Source organism: Rissa tridactyla, chromosome W (assembly GCF_028500815.1).
Source record: "Rissa tridactyla isolate bRisTri1 chromosome W, bRisTri1.patW.cur.20221130, whole genome shotgun sequence".
NCBI lineage: Eukaryota > Metazoa > Chordata > Aves > Charadriiformes > Laridae > Rissa > Rissa tridactyla.
Genome location: NC_071496.1, coordinates 25679800 through 25693390, shown reverse-complemented (window position 1 = coordinate 25693390; position 13591 = coordinate 25679800). Strand labels below are relative to the sequence as shown.

The window sequence follows — 13591 nt, the reverse complement described above, 5'->3', positions numbered from 1 at the left end:
GTGAAGGACCCCACGCCGGAGTAGGTGGATGCTCCCAAAGGAGGTTGTGACCCTGTGGAGAGCGCACACTGGAGCAGGCTCTAGGCAGGACCTATGACCCTGTGGAGAGGAGCCCATGCTGGAGCAGGTTTTCTGGCAGGATTTGTGACCCTGTGGGGGACCCACGCCGGAGCAGTCTGTTCCTGAAGGACTGCACCCCATGGAAAGAACCCATGCAGGAACAGTTTGTGAAGAACTGCAGCCCATGGGATGGACCCATGTTGGAGAAGTTCGTGGAGGACTGTTTCCCATGGGTGGGACCCCACGCTGGAGCAGGGGAAGAGAGCAAGGAGGAAGGAGCATCAGAGACAATGTGTGATGAACTGACCAAAACCCCCATTCCCTGTTCCCCCTGTGCTGCTTGGGGGGAGGAGGTAGAGAAAATGGGAGTGAAGTTGAGCCTAGAAAGAAGGGAGGGGTGGGGGGAAGGCAATAAATTAAATTAATTTCCCCGAGTTGAGTCTGTTTTGCCCATGATGGTAACTGGTGAGTGATGTCCCTGTCCTTATCTCAACCCATGAGCCTTTCGTTGTATTTTCTCTCCCCTGTCCAGTTGAGGAGGGGGAGTGATAGAGCAGCTTTGTGGGTTCCTGGCATCCAGCCAAGGTCAACCCACCACAGATCCTCACTGAGAAGCTGATGAGGTATGGACTGGATGAGCAGACAGTGAGGTGGATTGAAAACGAGCTGAATGGCTGTGTCCAGAGGGTGGTCATCATTAGCACAAAGTCTAGTTGGAGGCCAGTAACTAGCGATGTACCCCAGGGGTCAGTCCTGGGTCCAGTCCTGTTCAACATCTTCATTAACAATCTGGATGATGGGTCAGAGTGTACCCTCAGCAAGTTTGCTGATGACACAAAACTAGGAGTGGCTGACACACCAGAGGTTTGGTCTGCCATCCAGAGGGACCTGGACCAACCAGAGAAATGGGCTGACAGGAATCTCATAGAGTTCAACAAGGGGATGGGCAAAGTCCTGCACCTGGGGAGGAAAAACCCCATGCATATATGCTGGGGCCAACCCAGCTGGAAAGCAATGTGTCAGAAAAGGACCAGGGGGTCCTGGTAGGCAACAAGTTGAACATGACCCAGCAATGTGCCCTTGTAGCAATGAAGGCTAATGGTATCCTGGGCTGAATTAGGCAAAGTACTGCCAGCAGGTCGAGGGAGGTGATCGTTCCCCTCTACTCAGCACTGGTGAGGCCACATCTGGAGTCCTGTGTCCAGTTCTGGGCTCCCCACTACAAGAGAGACATGGACTTACTGGAGAGAGTCCAACAAAGGGCCACAAAGATGATTAAGGGACTGGAGCATCTCTCCTATGAGGAAAGGCTGAGAGAACTGAGTCTTTTTAACCTGGAGAAGAGATGGCTTGGGGGGGATCTCACCAGTGTATATAAAGACCTGAAGGGAGGGTGCATAGAAGAGGGAGCCAGGCTCTTTTCAGTGGTGCCCAATGACAGGACAAGAGGCAATGGGCACAAATGGAAAAACTGGAGGTTCCGTCTGAACATTGGGAAACACTTTTTCACTGTGAGGGTGACTGAGCACTGGAACAGGTTGCCCAGAGAGATTGTGGAGTCTCCCTCCTTGGAGATATTCAAAAGCTGTCTGGAAATGGTCCTGGGCAGCCATCTCTAGGTGGTCCTGCTTGAGCAGGGGAGTTGGAACAGATTGCTTCCCGAGGTCTCTTCCAACCTCAACCATTCTGTGATTCTTTGAACTTTTTTGTGAGGTGACAAGGAAACATGCCCCGAGGTGGTTGATCCCTGAGTGGCAGGGTGTGTGGAAGATTTTGGCAGGTGCCTAGGGTATGTAATTCCATGTTGAATTGGTGCACCACTTGAGATAAGGGTACTTTTCCTATGCCATGAAACCCAGCAGCTCCTAGCACTGTATTTGGGCTTGGCCTGTGCCTATTGAACCTCTGTTCAGTACCATCAAAGGAGTGTGATTAAGACAGGGACTGAAACCACCTCTGAGAACACCATGGTTGAGCCAGGGACTCAAAACACATCTGAGGACGCCATGGATAATAGGGACCCAAACCCCAGCTACAGTAATTGCTTCAGGAGTCAAAAAGAAGCATTGGACACAGAGATCAATGGGTCCATACCATTGGTTAGTAAAGGAGGAGGAGGAGGAGGAAGGGTCTGATCAGGAAGCTGGTCCTTCGAGAAGGAAACGGGAGGAGGAAGTGAGAGAAATCACCGAAGAGGCAGAAACTACCTGGTCCTTGACTCTGGGCAAATTTCAAGATTTGCAGAAAGGTTACAGCCACCAGCTGCATGAGCAGATTGCTGCCTGGCTGCTCCAATGCTGGGATAGTGGGGTCAACAGTCAGGAGTTAGAAGGTAAGGAAACACAGCAGCTGGGATCCCTTGCTAGGAACTGGGGAATTGACAAAGAAAATGGAAAAGAGGTGAGAACCTGCAGCCTCTGGAGGCAGCTCCTGTTGAGTGTGAAGGCGATATATCCCTTCAAGGATGATCATGTAAGTTACTGAGGGAAGTGGAATACAGCGGAGGAATGTATCCAATATCTGATAGAAGTAGCTGTGCTGGAAGTCATCTACAGTGACCTGGACGATGACCAGGTCTCCAAAGGTCTGGATGACGTCCAGTTTACAGGGGCTGGAGGTTAACAGTGGAGTGCCGTGGCCTGAACCAAGTCATGCCATCACTGAGTGCGGCCATACTGGAAATGCTAGAATTCCATATGAACTGGAGTCAAAGGCAGCCAAGTGGTATGCCACAACTGATATTGCCAATGCATTTTTCTTCAGCAAGAGTGCAGGCCACAGTTTGCTTTCACCTGGAGGAGTGTCCAATACACATGGAATCAACTACCCCAGGGATAGAAACACAACACAATGGAATTCATACATATTTTGGTAACTTATTTTTTCCTGTCATGTAAGAACTAGACATTTAGTCACAGTTAAATCCTGTGGCTCACTTGTGAAAAGACATGTGAAATGAATTGATCATTCCAAGCCTGATAGGCATGCAAGCAAAATTAGATACTGTGTTGTCCCCGTTATTAATGATTTTTTTTAAAGTAGACAATTTAATTCATCAGTACTTAAAAAATAAATATCAACTTGCCAGTCAACTCAGGACAGTGTTTTACTGTAAGAAAAGTAGTTGACATGTAGTATTACTTGAGTCTGATAAAAAGAATAAAAAATTTATTGATCAGTGTTAATTTCAAGTGGCTAGTAAATTCCCTTTTAGCCTTTTTTTCTGTTCCTATATGAAATGTTCTTTTTCATACTCTCTTTTCATGATATATAAATTATGGAATATTGCAGAATTTTGTTGCTAAACAAGTAAATTTATTTTACTAAGACAATGTTAACATTGTCGTGGTTTTGGCCGGATTGGCCAATCAGAATGACAGATGGCCCTCCCCCGCCTCTCTCCTCAGAGAGGAGAGGAAGAGATAAGGAGATTTACGAGTTTAGAAAAAAGAACTAAACTACTTTAATGAAAATAAAATTATTTATTATAATAAGAAAATAGTAAATAATAATAGAATAATAAAAATTAAAGAAAAAAGTATACAATATATACAAAACCATACACAGCTCCAGGATGACGATTGCGTCACCAGCAGACACAGGGAAAGTCCCAGACTGGAGTCAGCAATGGACAGGAGCTGAATTCTGGAACTAGAGTCAGGAATACTCAGATCAGGATCAAAGGCAGACGAACAGACAGGGTCCTCCTTGCACGTCGGCCATTGAAGAAAGAGAGCAAGCCAGAGCCCCCTTGCCCCTCTGATCCCTCAGCTTTTATACTGAGCGTGATGCAGATGGGATGGAATAGCCTGTTGGTCAGTTTTGGGTCACCTGTCCTGTCCACTCCTCCCTGCAGGTGGGACCCCTCTGCGCTTCTCCGCTTCTGACCCTCTAACGGGGCAAATAGCGAAGTTAGCTGACCTTGTTGTTATAGCAATAAGTCTAAGCAAGAGCCTCTGTGCATACCATTCCTTGGTACAATCAGGTCTTATCACTCTGAGAGTGAACAGTTTCTGAACAATATGCTGTTAATTTCAGACTTCAGTCAGTTGGAAGAGGCCCAGATAAAAAGTAAAATTACAAATCAGAAAATTGGTTCTGTTTTACCTCAAACCAGGACATTCCACCCCTTACTCCATACCATTTGCGTCATGCTCAGATTACTGTCACTTCTTTTCCATCAAATATATACATATATATAGAGATACATAGATCTCTCACTTATGATTTTATCTTTATACACCAAAGTTCATTAAGTTCATTTAGGTCATAATTGCAGGTTTTCATCTATCATAGCAGACTCTCAGGGCAGAAAAGATGATGTAAAGTTCATTGTGGTCCACGTCCACAGGTAGTATGTCCATCCTGAAGAGTTTGCTGGACACCACTTGATGAAGCTAGCGCAGGTCTCATCACCACTATGTTATCCTGAAAAACACTTATAGAACCCTGTTAGTATTATATAACAGTTAACATCATACAGCTCAGAATTAAGTATTCTCACCAAGGGTTAAATTTTCTTGAGGTACATACTGAATTTCTCCATTCTCCATCATCACCCATCAAGTACATCCAGGTCCTTGAGCAAAAACAGTCCCACAAATGGGTTTGCCTTTGCCTGAGGGAGGAGAAACCCAAACAGCTTTCCCCAGCATATTCCTTTCATGCACCGCAGGGACTTTATCCCCTTCTATATTATGTAAAAGGTCTGACTGAGCAGGACCAGCTCAATTGATGGATCCCCTGGTGTTAACTAACCAGGTAGCTTGTGCTAAATGCTTGTCCCAATTTTTAAAGGTTCCACCACCCATTGATTTCAGGGTAGTTTTTAACAGTCCATTGTATCGCTCAATTTTCCCAGAAGCTGCTGCATGATAGAGGATATGATATACCCACTCAGTGCCATGTTCTTTGGCCCAACTACTTATAAGATTGGTTTTGAAATGAGTCCCATTGTCTGACTCAATTCTTTCTGGAGTACCATGTCACCACAAGACTTGCCTTTCAAGGCCCAGGATGGAATTCTGGGCAGTGGCGTGGGGTACGGCATAGGCTTCCTTCCACCATTGTCAGCACATAGCGCTTACCCTGGCGGGTTTGAGGGAGTGTGATGCAGTCAATTTGCCAGGCCTCCCCATACTTATATTTCAGACATCGTCCCCCATATCACAAAGGTTTTAACCTTTTAGCTTGCTTGATTTTGGCGCATGTTTCACAGTTGTGGATAACCTGTGCAATAGCATCCATGGTTAAATCCACCCCTCAGTCACGAGCCCATTTGTATGTTGCATCCCTTCCTCAATGACCTGAAGTGTCATGGGCCCACTGAGCTAAAAATAGTTCACCTCTATGTTCCCAGTCCAAATCTGTCTGGAAAAATCTTAGCAGCCTTATCCACTTCCTGATTGTTTTGATGTTCCTCAGTGGCTCGACCCATGGGTATGTGGGCATCTACATGATGTACCTTCACAACTAGTTTCCCTAGCCAGTCAGCAATGTCTTGCCATAATTCAGCAGCCCAGATGGGTTTACCTCTGCGCTGCCAGTTGCTCTGCTTCCACTGCTTTAACCACCCCCACAGAGCATTGGCCACCATCCATGAGTCAGTATAGAGATAGAGTATTGGCCAGTTTTCTCATTCAGCAATGTCTAAGGCCAGCTGGATGGCTTTTACCTCTGCAAATTGACTCGATTCACCTTGTCCTTCAGTTGCTTCTGCAACCCGTCGTGTAGGACTCCATACAGCAGCTTTCCACTTCCTATGTTTTCCTACAATATGATAAGATCCATCAGTGAACAGAGCATACTGTTCCTCATTATCTGAGAGTTCATTATACGGTGGGGCCTCCTCAGCACATGTTACCACCTCCTCAGGTGGCATTGTGAAGTCTTTGCCTTCGGGCCAGTTTGTGATCACTTCTACGATCCCTGGACGATTTGGGTTCCCTATTCCAGCTCGCTGTGTGATTAAGGCAACCCACTAACTCCAGGTAGCATCGGTGGCATGATGAGTAGAAGGAACTTTACCCTTGAACATCCAGCCCAGCACTGGTAATTGGGGTGCTAAGAGGAGCTGTGTTTCAGTACCAATTACCTCTGAAGCAGCTCTACCTCCTTCATATGCTGCCAAGATGTCTTTCTCAGTTGGAGTACAGTTGGCTTCAGATCCTCTGTATCCCCGACTCCAAAATCTCCCCTGGTGCTTTCTGCCAGAGGCTCCAGGTAGGGCCACTGTCCCCGGCTGCAGTGTAGAGCACATTTTTAATGTCCCGTCCTGTTCGGACTGGTCCAAGGGCTACTGCATGCACAATCTCTTGTTTAATTTGCTCAAAGGCCTGTCGTTGCTCAGGACCTCATGTAAACTCATTTTTCTTTTGAGTCACTTCATAGAGAGGTTTCACAATCTGACTGTAACCTGGAACGTGCAGTCTCCAGAAACCCACAATGCCTAAGAAGGCTTGTGTTTCCTTTTTGTTAGTAGGTGGGGACACAGATGTTATTTTGTTAATCACATCCATTGGGATCTGGCGATGACCATCTTGTCACTTAATTCCTAAGAACTGGATCTCTCGTGCAGGTCCCTTGACCTTTCCTCTTTTTATGGCAAAACCTGCTTTCAGAAGAATCTTGATTATTGTCTTACCTTTCTTGAAAACTTCTTCTGCTGTATTACCCCACACAATGAGGTCATCAATGTACTGCAGGTGTTCTGGAGCTCCACCCTTCTCCAGTGCAGTCTGGATCAGTCCATGGCAAATAGTAGGGCTGTGTTTCCACCCCTGGGGCAGTCGATTCCAGGTGTACTGGACGCCTCTCCAGGGGGAAGGAAACTGTGGCCTGCACTCTGCTGCTAAAGGAATAGAGAAGAATGCATTAGCAATGTCAATTGTAGCACACCACTTGGCTGCCTTGGACTCCAGTTCATACTGCAGTTCTAGCATGTCTGGCACAGCAGCACTCAGTGGGGGTGTGACTTCATTCAGGCCACGATAGTCTACTGTTAATCTCCACTCTCCATCAGACTTTCGCACTGGCCATATCGGGCTGTTAAAGGGTGAGCGACTCTTGCTGATCACTCCTTGGGTCTCCAGCCGACGAATCAGGGAGTCTCAGTCAGTGCAATACTGTTGCCGATGCACTGTGGCAGTAGCAATTGGCACCTGCTGTTCTTTAACCTTCAGCAGTCCCACCACAGAAGGGTCATCTGAAAGGCCAGGTAAGGTAGACAGCTGTGTAATGTCCTCAGTCTCTACAGGTGCTATACCAAAAGCCCTCTGATACCCTTTTGGGTCTTTGAAATACCCTCTTTTGAGGTAGTCTATGCCAAGGATGCACGGAACATCCGGGCCAGTCACAATGGGGTGCTTCTCCCATTTATTCCCAGTTAGGGTCACTTCAGCCTCCAGTACAGTCAGTTCTTGAGACCCACCTGTCACTCCAGAAATCGTTACAGATTCTGCCCCTTTATGATTCGATGGCAATAGGGTACACTGTGCACCAGTGTCCACCAGGGCTTTATATTTTTGTGGCTCTAATGTGCCAGGCCATTGAATCCACACAGTCCAATAAACTCTGTTGTCCCTCTCCTCCTCCTGGCTGGAGGCAGGGCACCTCTAATGCCTGTAATTAGTAGATGAGTTTCTACCTGGAGCGGAGAACCACCCCCTGTGGACTGGAGCAGCAGTCCTCCCGGAATAATTTGTTCTTCTATCTGCGTTACCTTGCAACTCACTCACTCGTGCCTGTAGGGCTGAGGTAGGTTTTTTATCCCACTTACTCATGTCCTGATTACAAATCTGAAAATTGGTTCTGTTTTATCTCAAACCAGGACAACATATATCCTATAAACTAAATTATATTTGTGAGTAATTTTCAAACAGTGCTTTATTCTGTACACAGATTTAATAGATTTTGTTGCTCATTCCGAATTCTTGGAATAAACTGAAACTGCATTTATTACATTATCAGATTTTCAGTTTCTTCAGTCAAGGGTACATGTTCAAAACTTTGAAGCAATCTGTTTTGTTACACTGCAGAACAGTTTTATTCTGTTTCGATTTTCAGTTTCTTATAGCTTAATTAACACATAGCTAATTAGAATGAGATTTTTAATGTGTGGTCTCTGCTTCAGGATTAATTATTTTGCAAATATTCATTAAAATACCTCATCTGTGTCTGAGGGTGAAGTTATGAGAAATAAAATAATTTTTTCAGTGTTAAAAACACATTTCTGTATTTTTAAAAGCTTCTTTGATACTAAATTTTGAGAGCTGACAATGAATCAGATATTAGGAAATAAACAGTCCTTGGACTAAGTCAAGTTATAAACACTTTGAACTTTCCATTTACTTGTGATGTAAGTAGTTTTAGTGAATAGCTCTGTTCTTAAAGGATTTTAAAATCCAGATAGTGGTGGCTGCCCCTGTGGTTTATTGTGGTGCCAGAAAAAAAATGGATCCTATTACTTGCAGTGATTGGTATTAATATTTACAAGTAGTGTATTATTAGAGAAGATCAGAAGAAGAAAAATTAAGGACAATGCAAGTATGCATGTATGGGTTTTGTTATGTATGGATTTATTATATGGTGTCAAACCCATACCCTTTTAAAAAATAGGTATTTCAGGACAGCTGAAAATTAGGTCCTCTGTCTTTAAGGTACAAAAGAATTTCAGGTCTCTTATAGTTAATAATAGTGATATTTAAAATAACTGCACTAAATATTTAAGGAATCACAGAATCTTTCAGCTCCTCAACTGGTATGCATTAGCATAATCCCACTGATGTTGACACAAGCTTGCTGGTTTGTATCAGTAGCAGATCAGTCCCTATCTTTTATTCAAACAAAATCCATGAGTCTACATTCCATGTCCTCCAGTAATTCAATTATTAATGCACAGAGGTAAACCCGTATTAATTTGCTTGGTTTTACTGGAGATATTACTTTTTGTCCTAGGACAAGAAGGAGAAAGTCTCAAAGTTGGACACTATACGTCACTCCATAGCCGGAATTATAAGATCTCCAAAATCCATGTTGGGCTCATCGTCGGTAAGTAGTATCAACACTATAGAATTTTCTTATTTTTACAGTTTAAGTAGGATTTTTTTTCTGAGGTATCACACATTTCTATTTACGCGGGAAAAAATTAGATTAAAATTATATTATAAAAGGCACAGCTCTGACTGATCGGTGGATATGATAATATTGTGACATAATAAGAATAATTTTAGTGTGGTAGATTTACTAGTAATGCCGTGAATTATGATATTCTGCAGTAGGCTAGGTGGTCAGGCATGTTTTACCCATCATTGCAATAATTATATTTCCTATATTTATTATAGAGGTATCATCATATAAATTATTATTATTACTACTACTACTTCTTCTTGTGGTGGGTTAACCTTGGCCAGCTGCTACATGCCCACTAAGTTGTTCTCTCACCCCTGCCTCCTCAAGACAACAGGGTGAGCAAATAAGATTAAAAAAAACTCATGGGTTGAGATAGAGACAGGGAGATTGCTTACCAGTTGGGCAAAACAGGCTTGGTTTGGGAAAGATTAGTTTAATTTGATGCCAATTAAAAATAGAGTAGTATGGTGAGAAACAAAGACAAAACTAAAAACACCTTCCCCTACCCCCTCTTCTTCCCATGCTCAACTTCATTTCTGACTCTTCTACCTCCTCCAATCCCCAGTGGCACAGAGGGGATGGGAAATGGGGGTTGCAGTCAGTTCATAACACTTCATTTCTGCCACACTTTCCTCCTCACACTTTTTCCCTGCTCCAGTGTGGGGTCCCTCCCATTGGATACAGTACTTTAAGAACTGTTCCAGTATGGATTCTTTCCATGGGGTACAGTCCTTCAGGAACAAACTGCTCCAGCATAGGTCCCCCATAGGCCACAGTTCCTGCCAGAAGACCTGCTCCTGCGTGGGCCCCTCTCCACAGGCTGCAGTTTCCTTCAGGGCATATTGACCTGTTGTGGCGTGGGGTGCTCCATGGGTTGCAGTGTGGATATCTGCTCCACCGTGAACCTCCATGGGCTGCAGGGGAACAACCTGCTTCACTGTGGGCTACAGGGGAATCTCTGCTCTGGTGCCTGAAGCACCTCTTCCCCCTCCTTCTTCACTGACCTTGGCATCTGCAGGGTTGTTTATCTCACATTTTTTCCTCACTCCTCTCTCTTATAGCCGCTGCACAGCGTTTTTTGCCCTTTATTAAATATGTTACCACAGAGGCGCCACCAGCATCTCTGGCTTGGCTTTGGCTAGTGGTGAGTCTGTTTTGGAGCCAGCTGAAACTGGCTCTGTCCATCACAGGGGCAGCCCCTGGTCTCCTCAAAGAGATCATCCCTGCAGCCCTCCTGCCCTGTCATGTAAACCCAATACAAGCCTCAAGAACTGGTGCTATTTATGTAATTAGATATTATACATCTTGTTTCAATCCCCACTGAAAATGGTCATTGAGCGTCTCTTACTTCTAGTTGGTTTTGTTTAGGTTCCCCCATGGATGGAGAAAGTTTCTTGTTGTCCAAATATGAAAAAAGTTTATGAAATAAAATGAGAAAAGGAAAAAAAGCTGTTTCGTATTACTCCTATTTGCTCATTTGTTTTCATGTACAGGCTTGAAAGACTAGTTAAAATACTTGTTTACATACTTAGGGTAGAGGCCAGATATTACTTGAAAACCTTCCTTATGAAAACTTGGCCATGTTTTCCTGAAGTAGAACAGATGATTGTCCCAACCCCATCAAAACAAACAATTGAAACTGAGCAGAATTCTTAAAACTGTCCTTTAATTGTGATCTTATCACCTGAAATATTAGATCAAAATATCATTTTTGAGAAAGACTTAGAATGAATAGGCCTTCTATTTTATTGGTCACTTTTAGATTACATTGAAGGACCCAGTAAAATGTATTTTAGCTAAACAATAACTAAGATGTGTGGAAGAGATTACAGCTGCATAGGCATATATATACATACATATAGTGTAGGTATAGGAAAATTGTATATAGTGATAGATAAGTGGAATGATAAATATGATAATGAGATACAATTAGGACGGGAACATTTTTCATATGAAAATCGTGAAAGTTGTTTGACATATTTAAAGTGTTATAGGAAATACCCGGCTAAAATATTAAAATATCCTTATTGAGAAATGGAATTTCCAAGTTATCATTATCTTTGTATTATAAAACTTATAATTGGTGCAAAATGCAACATTCTTTTATAATAAAAGCATATTAGAATTTATGTTGCTATGACCTCTTCTTTGTGTAGATGAGATAAAGCCTTCAACTTTCTGTTTCAATACATTAAACAACTTGCTAGGATTTTTTAAGAAGTGTGAAAAAAAATTATCTAAAACCACTTAAGACAAAAAAACAGGAGAGAACAAATTTTAAACAAGAGGATCAAGAGAAAAACTTCAGGATGAAAACAAAGGGAGTCTGTCAAAGTTGTCATCAGTTTTCATTAAAGCATCACTTTTTTAAAAGAATTTCTGTGCTTCATTCTGATTTTCATGCCAATTCATATCACTATTAACTCCATTGAATTTGGTGTAAACCTGGGTATCGATATATGGTGGGTGGAATTACTGCAACTTTGGAATATGCTTGGGAGCAAACTCAAAGCTCGTGCCCCACATTGGGCACCAATTAATCTGTCACAGTTTGGGCCAGGTTGGCCAATGACAAGACAACAGATGCTCTCCCCCACCTCTTGCTCCAAGGAGAGAAAGAAGAGAGATAAAGAGAGTTATAAGTTCAGAAAAACTAAACTACTTCAATGAGATATTAATAATAAAATAAAAAAAGAAAATAATGAAATAGATACAATATATACAAAACCATATCAAGCTCCCAGGGAGATGCCAGCAGCAGGCACTGGGGAAGTTCCAGACAGGACTCAGTGATGAATGGGAACTGAATTCCAGATCTAGCTTCACAAACACACAGAGCAGGATCAAAGGCAGATGAACTGACAGGGTCCTCCTTAGACATCAGTCATTGGCAAAAGAGACACACTGGAGAAGCCAAGCCATTGAAGAAAGAAGCAACCAACCCTTTGATCCCTCAGCTTTTATACGGAGCATGGCAGATGGGATGGAATTGGTCAGTTTAGGTCACCAGTCCTGTCCACAGGTGCAACCCCTCCACTGGGTAAACAACCAAGTCAGCTGACCCTGGTTGCCACAGCAACAAGTATAAGCAAGAGCCTCTCTCACTGAACAGAAAGTTGGCTCTGCTCCACCCCAAACCAGGAAATTCTGATACTGTGCTATGTATAAACTGAATGAAGAGTCTGAATGAATTGCATCTTGAATGCCAACTTTTTCCCTTCAGATAAAATTAGTCTGTTTTTTGACAATGAGGTTTTGCCTAGAAATAAAGATCCTTAGGGCAGCAAGGAGGGTGCACAGTAAGCTCACTGCCCTGGACTTCAGGAGAGCAGACTTTGGCGTCTTGAGGGACCTGCTTGGCAGGGTAACATGGGATATAGCACTGGAGGGAGGAGGGGCCCAAGGAAGCTGGTTAGTATTCAAGGATCACCTCCTCCAAGCTCAGGAACAGTGCATCCCAAGAAAGAAGTAGTCAGGCAAAAAAACCAGGAGGTCTGCATGGATGAACAAGGAGCTCCTGGACAAGGTCAAAAGCAAAAAGGAGGCCTACAGAGGGTGGAAGCAAGGACAGATAGCCTGGGAGGAATACAGAGAAACTGTCCGAGCAACCAGGAGCCAGGTTAGGCAAGCTAAAGCCCAGATAGAATTAAATCTGGCTAGGGGCATCAAGGGTAACAAGAAAAACTTCTATAAGTATGTCAGGGTTAAAGGCAAGACTAGGGAAGATGTGGGCCCTCTCCAGAAGGAAACAGGAGACCTGGTCACCCAGGATATGGAGAAGGCTGGGGTACACAATGACTTTTTTGCCTCAGTCTTCACCACCCAAGTCACAGGGTTTATGAGAATGAAGAACCGCCCACTATAGGAGAAGATCAGGTTCAGGACCATCTGAGGAACCTGAAGGTACACAAGTCCATGGGTCCGGATGAAATCCACCCACGGGTCCTGAGGGAGCTGGCAGATGAAGTTGCTAAGCCACATTCCATTATATTTGAAAAGTCATGGCAGTCTGGTGAAGTTCCCGCTGACTGGAAAAGGGGAAACATAACCCCCATTTTCAAAAAGGGAAAAAAGGAAGACCCAGGAAACTACAGGCTGGTCAGTCTCATCTCTGTGCCTGGCAAGATCATGGAGCAGATCCTCCTGGAAACTCTGCTAAGGCACATGGAAAATAAGGAGGTGATTGGTGATAGCCAACATGGCTTCACCAAGGGCAAATCGTGCCTGAAAATTTGGTGGCCTTCTACGATGTTGCCACAGCATTGGTGGATAAGGGGAGAGCAACAGACGTCATCTACCATCTACCTGGACTTATGCAAAGCATTTGACACTGTCCCGCACAACATCCTTGTCTCTAAATTGGAGAGACATGGATTTGATGGATGGACCACTCGGTGGATAA

The 13591-nt window shown here is 43.9% G+C and overlaps 1 protein-coding gene across 3 annotated transcripts in view; it reads left to right on the top strand.

Annotated features, from left to right (window-relative positions):
* LOC128901961 (tyrosine-protein kinase Fer-like) overlaps positions 1-13591 on the top strand; it is a 257810-nt gene that overhangs the window by 106790 nt on the left and 137429 nt on the right. For 2 of the 3 annotated variants that reach the window (XM_054184168.1, XM_054184169.1), the window contains exons 9-10: positions 9016-9104; positions 12802-12808. In XM_054184168.1, coding sequence (XP_054040143.1) covers positions 9016-9104; positions 12802-12808 — 96 coding nt within the window. Of the gene's footprint in view, positions 1-9015; positions 9109-12801; positions 12809-13591 lie in introns of all 3 variants that reach the window. The other variant, XM_054184167.1, reaches the window with a different exon arrangement.